This window comes from Coturnix japonica, chromosome 4 (genome assembly GCF_054131305.1).
Source record: "Coturnix japonica strain WE chromosome 4, WE-NBRP24, whole genome shotgun sequence".
NCBI lineage: Eukaryota > Metazoa > Chordata > Aves > Galliformes > Phasianidae > Coturnix > Coturnix japonica.
The window spans coordinates 25045913-25066405 of NC_140666.1; the positions used below are offsets into that span (position 1 = coordinate 25045913).

The 20493-nt window shown below is 46.9% G+C and overlaps 1 protein-coding gene across 2 annotated transcripts in view; it reads right to left on the minus strand.

Annotated features, from left to right (window-relative positions):
• Window positions 1-20493, minus strand: part of MAMLD1 (mastermind like domain containing 1) — a 72576-nt gene that overhangs the window by 9075 nt on the left and 43008 nt on the right. For both annotated transcript variants that reach the window (XM_015860803.3, XM_085546388.1), the window contains one exon: window positions 18582-20282. In XM_015860803.3, coding sequence (XP_015716289.2) covers window positions 18582-20282 — 1701 coding nt within the window. The remainder of the gene's footprint in view (window positions 1-18581; window positions 20283-20493) is intronic.

Below are 20493 nucleotides of genomic sequence, written 5' to 3' on the forward strand. Positions count from 1 at the left end.
AAAATTCCTTTAAGCTTTTCCTTCTGCTCATTCACAAGGAAGCACACAGAGCTTCCTTGAAAGGCCACCCTCCTCTGCTCCCAGGACAGAGAAGACCTCCATACTTGGTTGGCAGTTGCACCAGAAGCTTCTCCCTTCAGGAATCCTGCTCTTTATGCTGCTAAAAACTGAATAAAGCCTACAAAACCTTTGGGTACCAGAGTACCCAAAGTGCCTGTCAAAGCACACTCAGAAGTAGGATGGAAACTGAGTCCGTTTCCCTTCTTAAAATAAAACAAATTAGTTAAAACTCCTGTGCAAATACCGTCATTTTCAGAGCTGGTTTCATTCAGCAGAACATACCATTGAACAAGAACGGTGATCACAGTATCAAAAAGAATAATCCTGAGTGAATTACTGCAGCTGCATTTTTCTCTTAGATGGAAATGCACACTGGAGCATGCGAGGTGAAATCAAGCACTGCAACGCCCCAGCCAGCGCCACCGAGTCACAGGCAGCACAGCAAACAGGAGCCTGAGGCACGACACAGGTTGCAGAGTGGTTGCACAGAGCACACACAGCTCCTTGGCAGTGCAGGGTGGGCCTCCAGCACCCCCTGCACACAGACCCTTTGGCCCAGACCAACTGTTGGTTTTAGGCATAGAGACCCGGAGATACGGAGACAGGGGCTTTGTATGTGTCTATATAACACATAGCCAGGACACAAAATTGAACGATCTGCAAAGACCAAAATATTTCTATTTGGCTTGTACAGCTATCATGATTCTCCAACCCCTGACACCATGCTCTCGTTCTCATAGAGGGCAGCTTGCCTATAAATTCAAGGAGATAATCTAAAACTGTATTTATCTCACCCAATTTTGGCTGGCAGTCCTTCTGCCTGTCTCTACAAGGTTGCACAAGCTGCAATGACAAACTACAGCATCTTGTGTCTGTAAAGTGGTTTGACTCGAGTCACCACGGCGCTCTGTCAAGGCTCGCTCTCTAACAGAGGTGTCACTGAAATGCAAAAGGAGCTGGCTTAGCTCAGCACCCGCTGGGAGAAATGCAACGGCTGAATGGGGAATTCAAGGACTAGAGAGAGAACAGGAATATCCCACCAAACAACAGGGAAGATTTCACTCTAACAAAGTCCAAGTCTGGAAAACTTGAGATATTTGCTGATTTCTAATGATACAAGCGAGTCCTTCACAAGCCCACTTCCAAGAAGCACTATGAGATGCTGTGCATTGGTCTGGGTCACACAAGGCACTGAATCACTTCATTCCTCAGAGCTGAAGTTCCCAGAATTCTCTCCACCAGTTCAACCTGCAGGGGCAGCTGCTGTGCCCTGCCCGGCTGCCTGACACCTTGGCAAAGCATTCTGCTTGCAAACCTGCACAAAGCATCACATCATCACATTGCTTTTTGGTACTCGGTCCTTCCCAACAGATGAAACCATTCAAACCTCTGAAATGGTTGTACTGGAGCAGCCGCCCAATTAAGTACTAAAAGTTACCCTGCAACTTAGCAAACAAAATCCACCCAGAAGCAGTAAGCTGAAACAGCGGGCACAAATAAACCGGGAATAGGGATTTAAAATCACATGAAAACAGAAACATACACGGGGTGACCTTGAGTACGGAGAACAAGGAGTGCTACCATTATTTTTTTAAATGGAAATTATTATTAAAATACCCGAAACTGAACTGCTGTAACCAAGTCGGCTCCATCTCCCCTTAAAAATTCCTTTCCCCCCCCTCCATTCAGATTGTATTTACAAACTGTAGATGTCTCATTTTTTTCCTTGTGTCATTTCATTATTACAGAGTTGAGCTCACTAGCCATCTGCAGCTTCATTTCATCAGGCTCCCATTTGTCCTTGGAACAAGGTCAGCTGGGACAAGAACATAAAATGCCGCTTTCCTCAACTGACAGTTCTTTATGCCTTCCTGTAAATATTCCCCACTAATTTTAAATAATTTTACCACTTCATACTCCCCCTCACACGCACTGAAAAGGTTGATATGCGTGCATATTAATAAGGATCTTGTCATTTAACCATTGCGCAACGTATTAGAGGCAATTAATAGTGTTTATTTGCTGATAACGCAGGCATTTTGAACTCCAGCTCAAGGATCCTTGATAGCTTCATATGACTTGTAGGGTATTAGCGATGGGTCAGAAGTTGCCCCCCCCCTACACTCAGCATTAGCATACGCTTGGGAGACTCTGCTTTGCATCAAGCAGAAAAAACCCAGCAGTCAGTGAGCGACAATGACGGCTGCTGTGCACCCTGCAGAGGGTAAAACATTACTAGGTGGTTGCAGGCATGTTCAGTGAAATCAAGAGACCGACAAGAAATGACTTTCAGATGCATCACACCGAGTTGCAAGCTAAAACCAAACATGAACAGGACATGGAACTTCCCCTCATGTCAAATCTGACACACCAGAAATTCAGGAGCACCTTCTTGCTGCTCCAGATGACAGTGAAACCAAACCCTCCCCCCAAAATAGCCAGGTAAATTAGTCTGAGTGTTTTTTATGAGTACAATCATAAAGTGACAGGGGATAACTGAGGGACTGAGGACTAACCAGTGGCGGTCAGGGGTCCACCTTGGCCCAGCCCCTGGCTGCAGAACTGCAGCAGCAGTGTCCCCAGCACACTTTGGGCACCTGGAAAATTCACCGCTGGGCTTACAGAGTGGATTCAGAGATACGCTCTGCAGCATGCAGCCATCTGGCTCCTCAGTAATGGTGTGGCAGCCTTTACTCTGTGCCTCTGTGAGGCCCAGCAGCCCCACTCAGACAGATGTGCACATCCCAGAGGTCTGCCTGCAGGCACACCTGCACACACAATGTGCACCGAGGCACGTGAGCCAGTGATGACTTTCCTTGCACATGCAAACTTCCCTTTGGACTGACAGCAGTGGTTGGCTCATGAGGCTGTGAACAAGCAATTTGTCAGAAGGAGATGCAGAAAATGCGATCATTAAAGGTGCACTCCCAAGCCACCCCTAAAGGAGATGATCTTGAAAGGTGAGTTTGCTTCATGGCTTAGTCACAGGAAAAAAACTGGCCCTATAGAGCAGGACTCGCATGACCAGGTTTGGTTTCCAGTTCCACCATATGCAGCTCTTTCAGGTGCCTGCAGACGGGTTGCTTCATTTCTCTCTGTCTCAGCTTCCCCCAAAATGAATGAATGTTTCTCCCCTAACGGGGTCACAAGGGCTGGGTTCCACGCCATGCTGTGGTCCGAGCTGCACTCTGCCATCTCCCTGTTAAGTGCCTTGTCTGGTTCACTTTGCAAACAAGATTTTGTCATGTCCTCTATATGTCCACCCCCTGGACAACCAGCCCCAACCAGCTGCACCTCAGAACAGCACTAAACCACACCAACGCGTAATGGTCCCCTGGGGCCTCTGACCTGGCAGTGCAGCTCAGCAGAGCGTGACCAGCCACAGACCATGGCTCATCCCTGCAGCCCCACAGCTCACCCCTTATGTGCCTTGGGAGTAGTGCTGCAATGGCCATGGGCACAGCTTGCTATGGCATGGAGAGAGCTTTCACCTCAGTGAGAACAGTCCCACTTTGCGCTATGCCCAGTCCCACACTTTCAACCTCTGCCTGCCTCCAGCCCTGTCACAGACCATTCTCTATCACTTAACATGCAGGAGATGCTTTCAAATCAAAATTCATCCATGATGGAAAAGACACTCAGGTCTCTACAAACACCCTCTTCTCACGTCCGCCACCATCTCCCTGTAATTCTGCATGTTTTGGTCACGTAAGAGAAAAAGAGTTTAGGAGATGCACACATAGCAGCTGGCCCAGCAGGGCTCTGCTGTGAGGCAACAGGGAAGCACACAAAAGACAGGAGAAGGCTGGGGCTGGCCCATGCCCCGACACTGCAGGGTGCTCATGAGCATTTCCTCTGCAGAGACACTGCATGTCAACAGTTAACTTCCCTTTGTTCACATCCAAATGATTAAGGTTAGAAGCTTGCCTGGTGACATCACCAGAGTTTAAACACGCTGGATATGGTCCAGGGAGCCAAAGTTATTGCTGACCCCATGGTTACTGATCCGCTCTGCAAGTAGCTGATGTCTGCTCTCACTTTATGAATTATTTAATGGGTTAAAGATTGGTCAGATCTCCTTTATGCAATGTACAGCTATACAGTGGGCAGGAGGACATAAACATGCATTAACAAGGTTAAAGTCATATACTGTAACTACACTGTCTGTTTTCAGCTTGCAGCTTTATTGACTTAATCATGCCGGCACTGCAGCCAACAAATCATTAAATCCATTCCATTCTTCTGCTGGTTCCCAACCACAAAAACAGAGGCAGGCAAACACAGAGCGAGGCTGCAGAGGGGGTGGGGAGCAAGGGGGGGGTGAGGGGCAGGGAAGAACACTGGGATCACTATGGAGTGCTGCGCTGGCCCCTGACTGCCAGCACAAAGACACCAAATCTGTCTTTACGGACTAAGTGGTTCCATGGTTTAAAGTGACACACTCATTTGTTCCTGTTTTGCAATGACTACACAAAAGAAGAAGAAGCGGGGGGTGGGGAGGGAGAATGTAAAAGAGGAATAAAAAAGCAAACAGAGTCTCCTCGCACCGTAATGGCGTGTGTGTGTCCTTGAGGAGCGCGCTCCTGTGAGTGAGCAGCAGGGCCAGCACAACGAGGGCTGTGTGCCTGCTGCACCCCAGGGGCTCCAGATCGGCACCGCACTCACTGCTAATCTGCAGTGAAATGCCGGCATAATTAAGAGTTCAGAGTAAAGGAGAAAAGACATGCAGCATTAAATCAGTCCTCCCGCTGCCCTCCAGGAGCAGCTCCAACCACTCCATGGAACCAAAGAAGTACACGCTGTCAGACCTAAATAACAGCTCCACTTTCAGACCAAGGTTTCAGTTTTTGACCTGGTACTTCTCACATCCTCACTGAGGTCCTCAAGCAGAAGTGCTCAGACTGTCAGCAGGTGTCCTGCTGAAGTCAGCAGATTGCCAAATTCCTGGTTCTATGTCAGTTCTGAACCTGTAAGATCCTTATTGTCACTGCTGACATCTCCATTCATTTCTTGATGGAAATAATCTTCTCTGTCTCCAGACAGAGGGTCCCAGTGAGATGCATCCCAGAATCCTGTGAGCGTTGGCTCACACAGTCACTAAGCCACTCTTGATGATATATGAAAACTCACGGTGGCCAGTGAAGTCCCCAGTGATTGGACTCTCACTTTTAAGAAGGGTAGAAAAGATGACCCAGGGAACTACTGACCTATCAGTATCACCTGCGTGCTGGGGAAGATCATAGAGCAGATCCTCCTGGGAGCAGTGCTAAAGCTCATTGAAGAGGGGGAGGTGATATGGGATAATCAGAACAACTTCACCAGTGGCATGTCCTGCCTGACCAACCTCATTGATTTTTATGATGGTGTAACTGTGTCAGTGGACAAAAGAAGAGCTACTGATGTAACCTATCTGGACTTCAGTCAGGACTCTGACGTGGTGCCCCACAACATCCTTTTCTCCAAACTGGAAAGATACGGATTTGATGGGTGGACTGTTCAGTGGATGAGGAACTGGTTGTGAGATCATATGCAGAGAGTGGTGGTCAATGGCTCAGTGTCCAGATGGAGTTGAATGACAGTGGGACTGAGTGCCCACTCAGCAAGTCTGCAGATGATCCTGAGCTGTGTGGTGCAGCTAACATGCCCAAGGGAAGGGGTGCCATCCAGAGAGACCCAGACAGGCTAAGCTGTGAGCCCAGGAGAACCTCGTGAGGTTCAACAAAGCTAATTTCAAGGTCTGGCACCTGCACTATCAGGGCAGTCCGGGGGGTGTAAGGATGGAGCACAGCCCTGCTGAAAGGGACTTGGGGGTGGCTGGTGGATGTCAGCTGGATGGAAGCCAGCACTGTGCCCTTGCAGCCCAGAAAGCCAACCGGATCCTGGGTGCATCCAAAGCAGCGTGGCCAGAAGGGCGAGGGAGGGGATCTGCCCCTCAGCTCTGTGCTGTGAGACCTCACCTGGAGTGCTGCATCCAGAGGAGGGCCACAAAAATAATGCAAGGGATGGAACACCTCCCTGTGAGGACAGGCTAAGAGCTGGGCAATGAGCATCTCATAGAGCTGTGGGTGTCCCTGCTCGTTACAGGGGAGTTGAACCAGATGGCCTTTAAAGGTCCCTTCCAACTGAAACAATTCTGATTGTACTGTAGTACAAGTGGCTTCTTTAGAGCTGGAAGAACAGTGCATCCGGATGCTGCTCCTCTGATATAAGCAGGCTACAGAGAAGCCTGCATGAACTCTTGGAAACCTTAAGAGCACTTCTTACAGAGAATCTAGGTACAACCTCTTTGGAAGCTTTCCTCTGAGTGAATGTGAAATAAATTCCTTTTTCTGGGAAAGATTCAGCAACATCAGGATTCCTGATTCACATCTACCTAGTATGAAAACAAGGAGCAGACAATGAGCTCCTTTTCCTCACCTCCTGGTTAAAAGATGCTTAGAGCTCCCTGTACAAATAATGCAGATTTTGGCACACGACAGCAGATTTTTTTTGAAGACTGTTATTTGGTTTCACAGTTGTTTTCTTCAGAGTCAAACAAGCCTTCTCACAGTTTGAGTTCCAATCTTACCTGCTTTTGTTTACCACTCTCCAGATAACTACCACCTCAAGACATCTCCTGCTTCCATATACTGCAGATAAACATATCATTACTTAGAGCAGGAGTCAGCCAGTATTACTCTTGGAAAGTGCCTGTCCCCCAGCAGGTGCTGCTCAAGGCAGGGGAGGTGGAGGAGCACCATCAAAGGTAAGTGCTTCCCAGCCACCACGCTGGAAAAACAGGACAGAAGTGAACATGTTTCCTAAGGCAGAACTCAGCTATTTCAGGTATCCGTATGATTTCCAGCAGCATGGCCTTTTGTGCATTGAATGGCCACGGCTGCTGCTTCCAGAAATGCAAAGGGACGGCCCACACAGCAGGCAGTGCCAAGCCCAGGCACACTGATAGAGCAGCTCCCCACTGCACCTCCACACAGTGTGTCTGGGGCAAGTCACCCTCCAAAAAGCCCTGTTTGGAGCTCCTGACTCCAGCCTATCACAGAATCCACGTCTCACAGCTCCTGAACCAGTGCCAACCCACACTTCTGCCCTCAGTCTGGATCTCAGCAGCCTCTGCTGTGCCCACGGAGCAGCTCTGGGCGCAGCAGGCTCTCCTGGATGTGCAGAACTCCCATCTTCCCATGTGCCACACATGCCTGGCTATGGAAGTAGTCAAACAAACTGTGGCTTTGCTTCTCAAGTGAGAGCTCTCTGCAGCCTCAGCACAAGCTTTTCTAGTTGTTCTCTGCTCCCTGGTGCTACTGCACATTCCAGCTGGCATTTCTTAATGACCAGAGTATCCATGTGTTCTTTGTAAAACAATTATACCATATTCAAGGCAGGAGCGGAGCTCTCACGCAGACAAGGCTCCAGCAGACCATAGGTCCAGCATAGGTGTCAAATGATAAGTCGTTAGGCATTTTGTTTTAATTGCAGAGTTATTTATACCCTGGAATTCATTATTAGCATAGGACAAAACAGAACCTACTGTTACACACAATTAAAGGCACTATTATGGGACTGCATCAGCATGGATAGCCATCCCAGACTTCCATTCTTTGGCAGCAGCACAAGGACCGCTGTGAGCCCATCCTACAGCACTAAAGCAGAGGTCCCAGTGTCAGTCTTAGTCCATGCAGACTGCCCAGCCTCACTCTGCATCACCTCCTCCTCCAGCCCCAAAGACCTGGCACAAAGCAGGGCTGCACACAGGAGGTGCCACAACATATGAGCATATGAGCAGCTCCTGCTGGCACAGGGGCACATGGATATGGTGCATCTTGGACTTGTCCTGGGGTCGCATAACCATTCTTGTTCAAATTCAGGATTAACAGGTTATATTCTCATTTGCAAGATTCCTATCGACACTGAAGGAGGTTTCTGATTTCACCAGCACTAATTGGGATGCCACAATGGATTTCCGGTCTCAGCAACGAGGCTCAAGAACCTTTGCTGCCTGTGGAGCTGGTTTTAATTCAAATCTACCTGGCAGAGCTATTGCAGGCTGCTCGCTGAACAGATGAGAAAATAAAAGTCACTTATATGCTACCGCACCTTACTTCTAAATCTATTTCATACAGACACAAATCCCCCTGACCACCACAGCATCTGGTTGCTGCTGTCCCTTCCAGGAGCAATGCCCCCCACCCCTCAATAAGGCGCCCGTTACATGCCGATAAAGAAACGTGCCAAAAAACCTGCTCCGATGCCCGTTCTGCTTCTGTTTCATGCCACGAAAGACATCATGGAACACAAGTGGCAGACACGATGGCATGCGGTGTGCTGTGGTGGTGTGGGGCTGTGCAGCTGCTGCCATCCCACGCTGTGCTGGCAGTCCCGAGGCATGGCACCCGGCAGAGGAGGGGCAGCCGGCCTCAGGGGACAGACAAGAGCAAAACTGCTGGTGACGTAATTATAACTGGGAGGCCAAAGAGGCTCCTGAGAGGCAATATCTTTGCGGACAGAAAGAGAAAAGGCTCATTGACAACTGGCTTGAGCAGATGAGTACATTAGACCTGGGTTACAGCCTTCTTGTTCTCCCCCTGCCTCCGCCCCAAGGACTCTGTGAGTCACTGGAACTGGAGGAAAAATATACACGAAATTGTACAAGCGCAGGAATTAAAGAGACATCTACACAGCTCGCCTCTGGCACTTGATACCAGCTGCAGAATTGGGTTAGCTTGACATTGCTGCTGGAGGTGAAGAGAGGCAGGAAGGCTGGCTGAGCAGCAGTGCCCCGCACTGCAGAGCAGGTGAGCTGCAGCTGGTGGGCATCTCCTGGCTAAGGCACCGAGACACATCTTTATGTTTTAAAATCTAGGAGTGAAAGCAGTTAAATTCTCCGTGTCCCTCACAAACATGAGGTTGAGGCAGTTTTGGGTTACGAGATGGATGCAAATCTGAAAGCCTGAGTGCCTGGGAACCTGCACACTCTGCAAGGCTCAGAGTACTTTGCTGGGTACAGCTGGGTCAAGCACACTTTGCTGTCAGGTGCTTCACAGGTGAGACCACCACCACAGTGAGACCCGCAGGCTGCCTGTAACTTGCTGCCAACCTGCGGAGAGGTCGCAGCTCTGCACTGTCCTTCTCTCCAGAAGGTTCCTTCCTTCTCAGTCCCACTGGATGCCTCACGACTGCAATACCCTGAAAGAGCACTAAGGGAAAGGCAGTGCTCACAAACACGTGTCACAGCAAACCCAGAAGGAAGCAACAGATGACCAGGTTAAGCTGAAGAGTCTTATTTTCCTTAATGCTTTCCTTTCTCTCCCTATTTGCTGAGGGTGTTCAGACAAGGGAAGAGGCTGCAGCAGTGAGTGAGGCCAGCTCTGGTGCATCCCCCAACGGCAGGCAGAAGTCCTTAGTACTGGAGCTGCGTGGGGTCAGGCAGGAGGAGGGAGGATAGGAGAGGGAGAAGGGAAGAAACCAACAGCTGCAAACCCATTGCGGCCAATGCTGCCGCCCAGCCCAGCGCGGCGCGTCATCCAACTCGGCCTAGTGCCTCACTTCCGTGGGCTGCCTGCTGCCTACGATGCAAGAAAGGGACTGTCTGCCTGCCCACTTTGTCTCACAAGCCCCAGGGGCCCCTCCCAGCCACAATTTCCAAAGGAAAGAGATCTTGGCCAGTGGTGTCTTTTTTTGTTGTTGTTTTTTGGTGGTTTTTTTTTTTTTGTTTTTTCTTTTTCCCTGAAAAAAGCAGGGCTGAAAGTGGTGGCGGCTGCTTTATAACCCTCTCCTGCCCCTCCTCAGCAACAAACCACAGCAGAGTTCGAGCATGAAAATGACCCTGGGCTCCTCTGCTCAGCAATTGTCTCATAGCACAGTGAATCAATTAGTGGCTGATCATTATTGTGGTAACTCTATCTTTCACAAGCAAGATTTTATATAGAGATAAACTAGGATGTTTTCTGCTCATTTCCTTCCTGTCATTCCAATCACAAACTACTGTTAAAAATACAACGCATTTAAAGCCTGCAATATTTGCAAGCCTGTGCTCCAGTTTCCCAGAGCTGGGCTGTTTGTTGTTTTCTGCACAGCAAAGGTAGGGAGAAACATCCCAACTGGGTTAGAAACACACACAGGGCATATGCAGAAGGTTGTCTCATTTTCAGGCTCCTAATATAAGGGATTACTTTAATTCCTTATTCTGGCTAACTGTTTCCATTTAGTTTGGCAGTGCTACAGACTGCCACAACTAGCATGCAGTCACCCAAGTCAGGCTGTCCTTTCTAATCTTATTCCTTACAGAGTCTATGATGAAGGCCATAGTCCTCTCTAAACTCTTTTTTTCCTCTCATATATATATAAATGGATAAGAAAACAAATATCTATATAGGTAGGAAAAAAATTCAAAGACTGAACTGAGCATGAAATGGGTTGCCCACTTCTTCCCTTCACTGTCATAATCTTTTTCTTAATAATAAAAGAAAGGTCTCTTGTTAAATGCTTTCTATTTGTTTTCACAAATGGAAAACACAGCATAAGTGAACACACTGGAGGTTTTAGATAAAGTCCAGAACCATGGGAAAACGGCGACACGTCTAGCTCCTTTTTTTTATCACTAAAAGAAAGATTTACTCCTTTTTCAGGGCCATCACACTGCCCATGGTGATGTTATCAGCGGTTCTGCGTTCCTGCTGACCTTACGTACTCTTAAACCATTAAATACATAATATTTTCTGATAATAGAATGCCATTCACATCTCAGCAACGATAACTCACTTTAATGAGATAAGAACCTACACATCGAGTGAATCTCGCCCTAAGAAATATGAGCACGCTTTTGGGAACCACAGAATCGCAGCTGACGATATCAGGAGCCCCACACCATATTCCTGGAGAACCCGTAACTCCCGTCTACATCGACTGGAATTTGAGAGGCATACGGATTGCAAAATCAGATGTTAATCTGCAGAGAGCAGCACAGGTATGGGCAGCCTGCATTTTTGCTTTCAGCAAACAAGAACCAACAAGACTGTTAATGACAGAAAACAGCACGGGTTTCTAGCTGCATGTATAAATAGGCTTTAAAAACAACTGTATTCCTTAAGTGAGTCATCACATCGTAAAGAAAACTTTTACAAGAAATTTCACGTTGTTTACAAATTTCCCCTGTGTGTTTTTTAATGCTTTCCTTCCCACTCGCGACCCAGGAAGGACAGCTGCAAGAGACAGAAACCTGACGCGTGCATTGCAAAACACCGAATCATCACTATTTACTGCGGGCACCTTCAGCTAGCAGGCTCTTGGCTTTTCCTGCAGCTGAAGCACAACCTAAAGCCAAGTGCAGGCCTTGCACCAAGCCACCAGGAGGGCACTCAGCCTCTGTATGGGTGCTGCGGGACACAGGGATCCCAGTGTGGCACCCAGTGCGGAGCTACTGCCAAGCCAAGGAGCAGACCTGCAGGAGAACAGCTTCATCCCGGCTCTAAATGAGCTCAGCGGGGAACCTATAAACAGTGAAGTCAATTGCCAGAATGTGCACTTTTCAACTTGGTTCTGCTCCTTTGATCAGGCTGAATTTTGAGCTGCAGCGATTAATGGGCTAATAGAGGAAGTCACAGGATACCTCTTGGGAGGAGAGGGAAAGGAGAAAAAGTGGCTTACCCTCTCTCTGCATCTGTGCTGCTAAGCACTGCATTTCTACGCAGAAAGCAGAAGTGCTGCTGCAGGAAAGGAGGAGAAAAGGGGGGCTGTCTGAAATAAGTACCACTGGTACCATTCATTCATTGTTTAAGCACGTCCTTTGAAGCAACTGTAAGGGAAAACAGACCATCCCAGTGTGAGTGCCTTGTAAACCACACTTCAATCCAGTAGAGTAACAGTTTATACTTAATAATGCCAGAGAGTAAAGGAAATATTAAACAAATTCATTAGGCAGAGAGAAGCTTCCAAAAGCTCTGAGTCTTAAAGCAGTGAGAGAAATTGGTTTATGACAGGGTAACGTACTACTGTTACCCCAGGATAGTATGTCTTCATCTTTCTGGGTGGGAAAGAAACATTCACAGTAGCAGCCCACAGCCACGAAAGAAAAAGAGGGGAACCAAACCCAGGTCAGATTTTCCCCCTCCTTTCCCTTTGTTATGCTGTGCCCTGTGGAGGGGCAGCTTGTCTTCCTGCAAGGGGCAGCTCTTCCTCCTGCTGCCCGCAACTGGAAAACCAAAGCCTGGAGGGCTGCAAATAACCAACTTCAACTTCTTTGAAGGCTGGACATTTACAGAATGCTGGTACAATCCTCAAAAAGACAGAGAGCCAAGAATTATTCAAATGTGAGCTTGAACTAAGGCAGGTGTGGGGCACCAAAGCTTCCAGCTCCTTTCTTCAGTGGCAGAACTAAGCTGCCACTGCCAGTGATTACTTTGCCCTTTGCGGCATTCTCTTCTTCCACCTCTGATCTTTGCTGAGCATACAAAGACGTGCATACATGATTCACTTTGCTCTCAGAAATAATCCTGCAGTCATCCTGGGATGACCTCCCGCTGTGTAAATTTAGGTGTGTGTGTTTGAGTCTTTACAACATCAAGCCGTTCATGTACCGTGTCAGACCAGGATATCGTGCTGCCCCATCTGCTTCACACGGCTCTCCCCCTCCTTCAGTGGGTTCTTAACAACTCTCCAGTGGGGAAAAATACCTCAGCACAGGTTGTCCAGAATCTGCATTCAAATCTGCATCTGTCTGATGCTGATTTAAGGCATCTCATTTTCATTACTACAAGGAGAACTGCTAAATCATTATGCCGGTCAGACAGAGAACACTACTTATGTTGCAGTAATGTATTTCCTATCTTGTTCTTTTCACATTCCCATATGCAAAGGGTTAAACTGTAACACAGGATTACTTTTTGTTAATTGACAGAAGAGCTTTTAAGAATTACGGACTGATATGATTTTTGCCTTTAGATACTCTGTAAAAGATTTAACCTAAAAATCTACATGTAACTGTGATTAGCCTTCAAAGACCTAAGAAGAGCTGCTCCGTTCTGACTGTGAGTTTCTATCAATTATTTGTGCAGGCTGCTTGAAATAGTCCAAAGTACTTGAGACAGAAATATTGCAGCGCCGACACAGCAGACTGATACACTTCCTAAACGGCCAGAGTTTCTGAAGACAGCTTGTAATAGCGTTTGGCTTTCAAACCTTAATGTTAACAGCTTTGACGAGACTGATTCTAATTTGTATTTAAGACCCATTACCTCTTCCTCTAAGCAATCTTCGTGAAACATCATTTGTTCTAGGGGGACATTTGCCATACAGAGCATCTCTCTAATGGCCGCTAATTCACCCTATTTTGCTTGCTCCTATATTAATCAGCAAACTGTGAATCACCCCAGTGTTTCCAGACTCGCAGATGTACGAGGGAACCGAGGAAGCCAGTTCAGTTTCTCTCCCCATTCAGACACGGAGACAATATCAGTTCCTGTTTACAGCCACTGCTTTGTTTCCCCCACCCACACACTGAAATTTCTCCAAAACGCCCAGAGAAAAAGAGACTGAGTTCATTTTACCAGGAAAGTTATTTCTAGGTATCGCATCTGAAACAAAACATGTCTGTGCTTTTATTGCGCATGCAGCACTCACTGCAGCAGGGCAGGAATGGCTGAGCAGGATGCAGTGGGCAGCTCTCGTCACCCTGCCCCGCCACCCGGCGGCACCACCTGATTTATTGCCCTCCGAAGGCTGCCTGATTCATCTGCTTGCTTTTCATTCCAATCATTAATTAGCCACTGGTGCCCTCAGTACTTCAGCTTTGGAAGTGTCGATGCAATTTTAGACTTCAGTGTGACAATACTGGATAGAAACCTTCTGCCCTCATCCCAAAAGGGAGGTACAACCAATGCTTTCACAATATCCCCACAAAAAAGTACTAAAATTAACTGTTAATTTAGGCAGCAAATTTGAGAGAGTGAGAAGGGCATGGATTTGGGGAGGTGAGCACATTTCCTGAATGCCAGGCTGCTTTGAGCTGGAGCTGAGCCCCACAAACTGCAAAAATACAGACAATGAACAAATGAATCTTCCACAAGTGGGGCAGAAATTGCATGTCCTGGGCATGAGAACAGACTATAAAAGCAGCCTGTCCAGTTGCCATTCAGTGATCTGTCCTACGTTTCTCTGGGATGTCCCACTTCCATCTGCACATTCACGGTGCATTAAGCGCTTCTCTTTTCCTTCTCCACCAAAACAAGGGTGGCTGCCAGGTCAGCCTGCACACACCCAGCACTTAGTGGTCCTGCAGGCAATGCCCCCAGTTAGTTGCTGGGAGCTAATTGAGGGCTAACTGGGAGAAACTCCCTTTGCATTGGGCAGAGGTGCCAGAAGCAACTTGATTGCGCACTGAAGTACTGTGAAAACTAAGGCGTAGAAAGCAAGGCTCAGCTACAGCAGTGAAATGACATGAAATAAGGCAGCCTAACACAGAAGGACACATGCAATTTAACCAAATAACACAGAAGAGCAGTAGGGTAAGAAGATCAGACCTGATTTTTTTTATCTCGTCTTCTGCAGTTCTGAAAATACAAGGCTACTATTGGCATGGCTGGCCAACACCCCACGTCTTTCCAAAAGCCTCCTCCTTACTTTCCAAGAGCTATCCAATGTGACTTAGTGATGGGGGCAGGGAGGAGTTGGCTGTGCAATACCCTCTGTAGGGCTCCTCTGGGAAGGGGAATCTTTGGGTTAGAGCAAAAAATACCAACACTTTTGCAACAGCACTGCTAAATATAAATTCAGAAATGACCATTTAAGATGCTTTTACATAGGCAGAGGGGTCAAACTCCAGGCTCAGCCTCACTGCTTGCTTGCTGCAATCCAGATTCATCACCGGCTTCCTTTATTCATCCAGTCAAAGGCACTTAATTAGCTGAAGGGCTTGCTCCTCTGCCTTCAAAAGCTCTTTACTCCCTCCAAGGCTTTGCTCCGGTATTGTGCTATCACTGCCCTTTGAAATCAAATCTGTTTTTCTTCCCCGCAGCGTTAGTTAAAAAAATATATTAAAAAAATACAAAGTCTTTCCAGAGAAAAGAGAAGGAAAAGGAGAAAGAAGAGGAAAAACAAAGGAGAAGAAACAAGAGAAGGATGGAAAAAGGTAAGATCAGAAGGAAAGACCGAGCAGAACTTCATTCATGGTGGCTTTAAAGATCAGTGTGATACTTAAAGACAAAAGGGAAGGGGAAGGGAGCAGGACAGGGGAAAGACCGAAACTGCAGATGAAATCTGGGATTCCAGTCTTATTAATAATACGTGATATCACAGCTTGTTTTGTGTGTTAGGAAAATTTACAACATCTCAGAAATCCCCACTAAAATATGACTGTTTTCCCTGTACATACACCGCAACTGAATGTACGCTGCTATTTTTACATTAATAAAAGCTGAACATTGTATTCCATTATATTTATTTAACCTTTAACATCTAAGCTCTGGGTCACTTTGCTCTTTGTAACAGTGCACTTCTTCTGCAGATTTGTTTCTATTTTTAGAGAGCTCACGCACAGAAGCAAGATTTTTTGGTTCACTTTTTTCCTCCTAGCATGTTTAATGAAGCTGGGGGGTTTTGGTGCTTCTGCAGCCTGTGATTTACTCCACCAACTCAGATACTCTATTGCTTCTCTTACCACACTGAAACAAACACTGCTCAGTCCTTTACAGAGTTCTTTAAAAAACAAAATAATCTTCATCACATTCTTCAATATCTCATATACAGTCAGCATACAGTAAATACAGCTATTTATATTGCAAGTGATATGATTTTTCTCTCTGCTTCTTCCGCTATATTTTTTTCCTTTTCCATAATTTTTGGCAACGGAGCTGAAACAAATATACCCTCCACTGAGAGCCCAGTATACAACTATCTGGATGTCAGCAGAAATGTGGAGGGCTCTAAGAATAGCGCACTTGGTTCCCGCAGAGCAAATGCAGCTCAGAAATGCACAATGTGTCACACCCAAACAATAGCTATTTATTAGCCATGTCCCCCCAGCAAAACAAACCCTTCCATCGAGTCTTGTCTGAAAAAGTGTGTTATGGAGCAGTGGGCAATGCAGCCCCCTTCCCAGGGCTCTGAAACTAACTCAGACAGACTTGGGCTTGGAAAACTCACAGCCTCCTAAAGGTTTCTTTTATTGCAGCCCGAATTTAAATGTAGAGATCTCCAGCTCTTCTACCTACAAGCAGGAGAACTCCTCTTTCCACTCACGAGGGACTGTTTCTATTCATATATCATTTGGAACAAGAGAACAGCCCTTCTGAACTCAGGGATGTCATACCAGCGTAGCTGAAGGCACAATTGGGCCCAGTATTTCTGACATGCCAAAAGAGACGATCTGCAAGTACAAGCTGTATTTAGACATAAAATGAGGGAGATGCCCAACTATTCAACCTGCCTGGGCAGATGCTGCCTTCACACACCCAGAGCCAGCCAACAGAAAGTCAGGGGGCTGAGCTGCATCCCAGAAAGCAGCAGGAGACTCTCTGGCACTGAATACCACCTTTATATTGTGGATTTATGAGTCCAGACCTTTTGAGTGTAATTTCACTCAGCAAGCACTAGTAGTACACGAGTATAATGAAAACTTGAGCATATCCACCGGCGCAGTGTGAGTACCACCAGGCTTTGAAATATCACACAACGCAAACTGTTGGTGCCTAAATCAATATCTGTCAGCATTCAGCGATAAAGACATAGCGCTTCAGACGTGAAAAGATCACACGTTATCAGATCTGCCACTTGTCCAGGCAACCCAGGCTCTGGGATGCAGACTGATTACATTGAAGAGATACACCATTACGTTCCACACGCTGCAGCTGGGAGGCACCAGGAGGAAGCCAGCATCTGGGATGTGGAGCCTTTGCTTTAGTTCTCATGAAAAGAACAGCAACTAACCCGGAATTTTAAGGTTTCACATCTCAAATACTTTTCAATTTTCTGTCCTTCTTTCACTCAAAAAAATCCATTTTTTTGCCATTTACTTTTAATTCAGCACTAGGATTCCACATTCTCCTATGAGATTTGCAGCAAAATCATCAAAACCCAGCAAAGTATTCAGCTCCTGAACATACACCATCCTTCTTAGGTGGCTTAGCACACTAAAAACCAAAGCACTGTCATCTGGTGCATAATTAGTGCACCAGTCTCACTTGTAAAATGAGGGAGGTACCAACCAGGATCTTACCTAACTAGTCTGAAATCATAAGATGCTCATTGCCTGTAATCACTGTCTTAACTGTCCTTGATAGTTGCTGATAGGCACCAGATGATGGTACCTCTCTGACAGTGAGAAGCACCTGGAAATGCAGCACAGGCAGAGCAGTGGGAAAGCTGTTTGAAGAATGCTGGTTTGGGACAATTAAAGAGATTCACTGCTTACACAACTTTGGGTCGATCTCAGAGAGGCACGATGGAAATGCACTTTGTTAATTTACCACTACAATGATGATGTTTATAGCTATCCGCTTATTTTTCAATGCTGTCACAAAAAAGTTTCACACTAAGCCATCCACACTGAAGAAATGCCTCTCTAGAAGAGCTGAACTCCTAGGAGGTAGGACAGCATGCAGCTGGGCTAAGGATTCTGACACCAAAGTGCTGGTTCTGCCTCATAGAAGCTGGCTTTGGTGGCAAGGTTCCATCTGTGTCCTACCATTATTCTTCCTAAAGAAAAGATACCCATTTATTGCTCATACCTGAGCTCTCAGACTGAGTCTCCAAACCCTTCCTTGCTCTGAAACACACAGCAAACCTCTCTATTTGGGGTAGTAGTAGATAGTGCTTTTCACCTCTCCCTGGGTCTCAGGGAGAAGGTTGCTGGAGAGAAACAAAGCTGCTTCTCAATCTTGCCAGTCACATTCTTGTGTTTACCAGCTCAGTTGGTATCACAGCTTAGCAAAGGGTGGGGAATGGCCCTCATCCAAAGCAGGGCATTGCTTCTGGCAAATGCTGGTAACAGGTATTTCAAGTCTGCTTCTTAGCTATTCAGATGCTGTACTGTTTGACCTGCTGTCCACCAAGGAGTCATATTTTAACTTCACTTCTCACCCTCCCTCCCCCAATCTTTTCTGGCCTCAGAAACATAACACAGAGATGAAATCAGTCAAGGGCATTAGGGGGGGTGGGGGGGAAAGAACTGCCACAAAAAAAATAAGATGGAAAACAAATTACGGGAACATCCCTACAGCTTACAATGTACCCAAGCACACAGTCTGTACATTTAAAACTAACTTATTTCAGTAGTGAGAAGTGGGTTTTGCCTCATAGCACATAATTCTCCACTGGGCTAGAAGTGACAGCGCACAACAGAATTAAAGTACATTTCAACTGAAGAAATGAACAAAGTTACTTCTAATAACTCCAGGATGTTGTCCATGCATACACCGTAAACACCCCCGAAGTTTAACGATGCCACATTTGAAACACAAACGAAAGCAAAAAGAAGAAAATACGTAACTCAACATTTGCATGTAATCCCGGTTAGAAAGAAGCAGCACGCTCACCTGTCTGTTTTGAGATGGCAGTGTGGCAGGCTGCATGTGTCTCTGCATCCGATGTGGCTGCATCAGCTGTCGGAACTGCTGCTGGAGGAACTGGCTATTGTTAGCCTGCTGGGACTGCTGGGCTGCTGGAGGCTGCTGCTGCTGCTGCTGGAGATAGTGAATGAGCGACTGCTGCCCTTGTCCTGCTGTCAGGGGTGACATCTTTGTAGTAGCTGACTCCGAGGCAAAGTGAGATAGTGGCTTGGTGTTGTTGAAAGAAAATTGGTCTTGGCTAACAGGGTTCTCATTCACCAGACCTGGCTGTAAGCTAGCAGATGGCTGTTGCATAATTATGTTCATATTTTTGGACTGGCTTGTAGTCATTGATTTAAAAAGTGAGTTCTGCATACTTGTGGGATTGTTGTTGGGAGTGATATTAGAGATTAATGTACCTTGCGGACTGAAGGGCTGCTGATGCAGAGCTGGGCTTGACAGCTTCTCTGGCCTGTACGGTGGAGAAGGTCCAGTATTTGTGGAAGCCATGTTGGCAACCAAGTTGTTTTGTGGACTCTTAATATTGCTGGCTGGTAAGCTGGCTGCTGTCAGGGCAGGCAGCATGGAGCTCTGTGGGCTGAAGGGCTGCTGGTTCAGAGCTGGACTGGAAAGCTTCTCAGACCCGTAGGGTGGAGAGGGGCCATTGGAGGGGGTGTTGCTGGAAGCCATGCTTGAAAGCAGAGTGTTTTGAGGACTCTGGATGTTGTTTCCCGGTAAATTATTAGCAGGCATTCCAGATACCATAACATTTTGAGGACTGAAGGGCTGATGGTGTGGGGATGATCCTGCCCTATAAGGAGGAGAAAGACCAGGAGGAGACATAGATGGCCAGCTAGGAGCCTGTACTTGTTGCTTTGTAGTAGACACCTGCTTGCTAGCTGCCAGCTGCTTTAGCTGCTGAGCATGCCAGTTGGAGCCAGGTATGTTGGGTAAGGGTACTGGAAGCATGGGTGGTGGCTGGTTCTTGCTCTGAGCTGCTGTAGAGATGGGTGAAGCAGCAGGTTTGTTTGAGGGAGGAACCTGGAAGTTAGCTCCAGCAGACGATGGCCTCATCTGAGGAGATCCTCCACTGGTTGGATTGCAGCCTGGGGAAAAGTCTTTGTTAGCAACATGGTTGTCCAAGTGGGAAGTCTGCGGGGAGGACTTTGGAGTGGTACTTATGCTTGGTTGAGAATGACTTAGCCCGAGTGGCTCTTCAGCCTTGCTGCCCAGAATCTTCTCCAGATCCAGATCATTGGGAGAAGGATCAGGCATCTTTGTCAGCTCTTCCAATAGATCCTGCAGCTCTTGGTCCACAGACTGTAAGCTGTTTCCTTTCTCATCATAGTGGACAATGCTGTTACCCTGCCCTCCTATTGACCCCTTCTGATTTATTTCCGTGTTGGGTGGCACAGAAAATGGGGAGCTGATGCCACTGCCATTCATGTGATTGTTTTCCAAGAGCACGGAATGACCTGTGACTCCCATGGAAGAAGTGCTGTGACTGGTGGAGAATGGAGAACTTTGCATTTCTGGACACGCCACATTGGGATTGGTACCTTGGCCCATGGAAAGGGTTACATCATCGAGACAAAGTCTTTTACTGTCACTTGGGAAAATGACATCAGGCACACCACTGGAGGCAGGAGAGCTATCATCTTCCAGTTTTCGTTTAATGGCTCCCTGTAACTGGGAAAGTAAAAATGGAACAAAATGGTTACTGACCTTACTCTAACGTGCTCTAAAGCTCCAACACTGGGTTGGAGATACTGAAAATTAAATCACACAATTAAAAACTCAATCACGTGAGACAAATTCAATCAGGATTTAAGTGGGTGTGACTTCACTGAAATCAGAAGAGTTACAGTCAGACAAAGGCTCGGTCTCACATGCTGGCCTT